The sequence below is a fragment of the Cricetulus griseus genome, chromosome 7 (assembly GCF_003668045.3).
Source record: "Cricetulus griseus strain 17A/GY chromosome 7, alternate assembly CriGri-PICRH-1.0, whole genome shotgun sequence".
Lineage (NCBI taxonomy): Eukaryota > Metazoa > Chordata > Mammalia > Rodentia > Cricetidae > Cricetulus > Cricetulus griseus.
Genome location: NC_048600.1, coordinates 64,631,000 through 64,635,391, shown reverse-complemented (window position 1 = coordinate 64,635,391; position 4,392 = coordinate 64,631,000). Strand labels below are relative to the sequence as shown.

Below are 4,392 nucleotides of genomic sequence, written 5' to 3'. Positions count from 1 at the left end.
GGCCCCTCTAGCCCAGCTCCAGCGCGCATGCTCTAGTGCGTCTCTCAGCCTCTCTCAGACCGCGTTGGCCCCGCCCTTGCAGGCTCTCGAACCGCTCTATCCCCCTGCTCATCTCGGTAGTCAAGCCTCAAAAAGGAGCAGGTGTTCCTGTGTGTTTGGGTGTCTGGTTCTTCACCTTGGCCCTCTGATGCCGAGCATCGACGGTGCTTGTCTAAACCAGTCTTTCTGACTGAGCCTTCAGCTGCCACCTGCCTCCTTTGCCTACATCCTTCTCTGCCCCGGTGGGTGAGGGCTGTGGTTGGGGTTTGCAGAACATTTGGGCCAGGGTGGGTTGTTAAGTTGGTCTTTGAGCCTGACTCCGAAGCTGCGACAGAACAGATAATTCTAAACAAACACAGGCACTTGCTAGGTCCAGCTGAGAACGAAAATCAACCTATACTGCAGTTCCTGGACAAAGCTCCACTCTGGAAGTAGGAGTAATAAGTCACATGTTTTTGTGTCAACCCCAAGGCCCACCATCCAGCCAGGACATCTGTGCATGCCAGACATTATGAACTATCCAGTTTTTGTCTTGTTTTAAATTAAAGCTGGCGCATGACCATAACCTTAGCACTCACAGGCAGAGACAGGAGTATGACAAGTTAAGGGTCATCTGCAACAGCCTGGAAAAGTATAATATTAAGAGAGGTGACCCAACCTCAGAAAAGAGAAAGGAAGGAAAGAACCCTGTGCGTTCTCCCACATACATCAAAGTCTGTAATGTATGTGTTTATAATTGTGAGTATAGTCTACAATTTAGAAAGGAGACTAAGAGTAATTTTAGGTGACGATGCTGGATGGAAATGTTGGCAAAAGGACAAATGAATCGTGAAAGAGGGTATAAAACTATTTTCCCCCTATTTCTTTTTTTTGTGGTAGTGGACATTTGAATTCAACTTTCTGGGTATTAAAGTATCAATAAACATTTTTACATTCAAAAAACAAAAACAAAAACAAAGTCCAGCAGTGGTAGCTTACACCTTTAATCCCGGCACTCGGGAGGCAGAGGCAGGCAGATCTCTGTGAGTTCGAGACCAGCCTGGTGTAGGGAGACACCGTAACCACGCCTTCCAAGGGCTGGCTACAGGTGTGCTTAACCACGCCTGTCAGGGCGTGGTCAAGGGTTCTTAAGGTGGAGGTGATACCTGGAAGCTCGCTCTCTCTGGCCTCCCTAGCTTGCTGCCTCTGGGCACTCTCTGGCTTGCGCCTGGCCGGTATTATTTGAATAAAGATATCTTAATCTGCAAGCTCTCATCACAGCCTGGTCTACAAGAGCTAGTTCCAGGACAACCTCCAAAGCCACAGAGAAACCCTGTCTGGAAAACCCAAAACAAAAACAAAACAAGAAAGTAACGCTGGGTCGTGGTGTCTCACGCCTCTAGTCCCAGCACTCGGGGGTAGTCCCAGCACTCGGGAGGCAGAGGCTGGCAGATCTCTGTGAGTTCAAGGCCAGCCTGGTCTACAGGGTGAGTTTCAGGGCAGCCAAGGGTACACAGAGGAACCCTGTCTCAAACCCCAATCCCCAAAAATAGAATAAAAAAGTTCAGGGTCAGTGGAGTGGCTCAGTGTGTGTCTTAGTTACAGGTTTTTGTTTTTTGTTTTTTTTTGAGACAGAGTTTCTCTGTGTAGCTTTGGATGTTGGGATTAAAGGCATGTGCCACCATGCCTGGCTGTATTTTTCAAACCAAAAATTTTGTTGGAAGATTAGTGGCTGCCTGGGGCTGGGAGTTTGAAGAAGGATCTACTTACTGTAAGTGGATCCAAGGGGTCTTCCTGGGATGATAGATATGACTCAGAATTGTGTTGAGGAGATGCTAACTCAGCAAGTTTACTAGAAACCACCTATTTGTATTTTAAACCAATTTAGTTTTTATTTCGTATGAGTGTAATGGTGTGGGTGGGGCCAGATGAGCATGTTGGGTGTCTACCACGTTGCTCTGCAGGATTCCCTTGAGACAGCGTCTCTCACTGAGCCTGAAGCTAGGCTATTTGGCTAGGCTGCCTATCTGGTCACCAGCACTGGGGTATAGGTAGGCATTGCAGTTTTTACATGGGTGCTAGGACTAATTAAAATTTATGGCATTATTGCAAACAACGCCTAATGACATCTTAATTATTTTGGTTTTTGAGACAGGATCTCAACATGTAGCCTAGGCTGGTCTCAAATGAAGCAGCTGTCCCTCCTCTTTCTCAAGTGCAGGACTATAGATGTACCTCCACACCTGGCACCTGATATTTGTTTTAAAAGTCCCAAGATCCATTTGTTAGTAGAAGGAAGAGCAGCTCATGGGCAAATGGATACATACATATGGTCTACTTCTGCTCCTGTAACAAAGCCAGGGTGCCTCAGGGCCCTGCTCTGACTCAACCCAGGAGGTTCCCCTCTGGCCACGTGTGTCTGCTTTCTTGGATCCAAGGACTGGCAACTTGGTGTGGCCCAGACCTGAGGATATGTCTATTATACTGCACACACCTTTGGACACTGAACCTAAGACCTGTGACCATAGTTACCATGTACCACGGAGGGTCTTACAATTCCCCCCACCTACTATGGCAGCCAGGTACCCTGAACTCCCATGATGCTTTGGGTCACACAGCTGACTTGGGGAAAAGCAGTGGTTCAGGGCCACATGAAGGCACTGTACACAGTGTGCTTTTTCTTTCTGTTAGGGATTTATTAAGGCATTGAGCACAGTGTGAGTTTTAGCCAACTAAAATGAGGGCAAGGGAATAGAGGAGGACCTGAGGGATGTGCTTCTGAAGTTAATGATGCAGAGGAATGGAAACCTCATAAATTAGTAGTGCAGTGCAAGGCTCCTGCCAGTGTAACAGACCCCGAGTTCCTCAGTCCTAAAACCTGAGCTTAGCTTGAAGAACTTCAGAGGGTGCCTAGAAGGTTCTATCCATTGGAGCTCAAGCACACCACCAAGTGACAACTGGTAGTCTGGCCACATGGCTGTAGGTATTTCCACGAACGGGAGCAACTGGTGTAGTGTGTGTATAGCATGGGGTGCAGCGACAAGAAGCAGGCAGGGACAGATCCAAAAGCCTCTAATGCTATGGGAACAGCAGGCTCAAGGTAGGCTCTCCAGGTTCCCAGCCGCAGGGAGGAAGAGGGCACTGGCTGAGGGAATCCTTGTAAGGCAACTGGGTCTCACTGACCTGACCTTTGCTTCTGTGACACCACGCTTCAAGATCAGATGTGTCTTCAAGGAGAAAACAGAAAGGGATAAAGGGAAGGAGAAAGAGACCAGCTTCCATTTAGCAACTCAGCCCAAGACCCCAGGGGGCTCATGGTCACTGGAGGTGCTGAACTGCCTCTCCACTTTCTTTTGGTCCTTGATCTTGAGTCCGATGTCTACCCTCTTTTCAAAGAAGTTCACCAGTACAGACTCTGTTAGCATGGAGGCCAGGATCTGCTCGAAGGAAATGCACCAGTCCGTGTCCACAGTGCCCCCGATGCGTGAGGTGGTGGTGGGGCTACCGGCTTCCCCTCCCACCAGCACTGTGTCATCTGTGAGGTCCTCACACTGCAGGGAGCCTGTGCTGACTACTGAGTAGGAGGACATGGACATGTCATCTTTGGTTTCATCATCAGACAAAAGTAGAGAAGGAGAGCCCCGCCCCTCTCCATTGCCCGCCTCCACTACCACATGGCTGTCCTGCAATGCTTTCACACGATGAGTGTCACCACCGGCTTTGGCCTGGGGGTCCCCTGAAGCTGGTGGCTGACATTCTCGTGTTGGGTCCTGATGAGGTTTGGGTATGAGTGGCTCATCCTCCTCTGTGGCACTGTTGTGGTCCCCGCTGTGGGCACCGTCCCTGGACTTCTTGGCTGTCCGGGCTGAAAACTTCTTCCCCACCTCCCCAATGCGGAGGAGAAGGCTGGCCACAGTAGCAATGGCATGATACAAGTCCTGTTCCATGGGGTCTTCGCTAAACATGTTGTAAAGTGTCTTACACAGCTCAATGAATTGCTCCTTAGGGAGAAAGTCAGAAAGAAAACAGAGGTTATGGATGAGAAGCTGTGCTCTTCCATAGTCAACTGAAGATACAGGCCACTCTAACTGTATAACCCATGACTTATTCTCAGGTTAGGAAACTGAGGTTTGGGAAGGGGAGTGACTTGGCACCAATGCCACATAGTCCTTTCAAAGCCTTCCTGTTTGTTTGTTTGTTTGTTTTTCTCCAGACAGGGTTTCTCTGTGGGATAGTACTGGCTGTCCTGGAACTCCCTTTGTACACCAGGCTGGCCTCAAAGTCACAGAGATCCACCTGCCTCTGCCTCCCAAGTGCTGGGATTAAAGGCGTGTGCCACCACTGCCTGGCCATGGGTCCGTCCTTTGTGCCTGT

The 4,392-nt window shown here is 49.3% G+C and overlaps 1 protein-coding gene across 4 annotated transcripts in view; it reads right to left on the bottom strand.

The window, feature by feature from the left end:
• Window positions 1-1,884: 1,884 nt before the first annotated feature.
• The window catches only part of Tbc1d9b (TBC1 domain family member 9B), a 39,655-nt gene continuing 37,147 nt past the window's right edge, over window positions 1,885-4,392 (bottom strand). For 2 of the 4 annotated variants that reach the window (XM_027427650.2, XM_027427651.2), the window contains one exon: window positions 1,885-4,019. In XM_027427650.2, coding sequence (XP_027283451.1) covers window positions 3,309-4,019 — 711 coding nt within the window. In that variant the 3' untranslated portion in view covers window positions 1,885-3,308. The remainder of the gene's footprint in view (window positions 4,020-4,392) is intronic. The other 2 variants (XM_035447452.1, XM_035447453.1) reach the window with 1 other exon arrangement.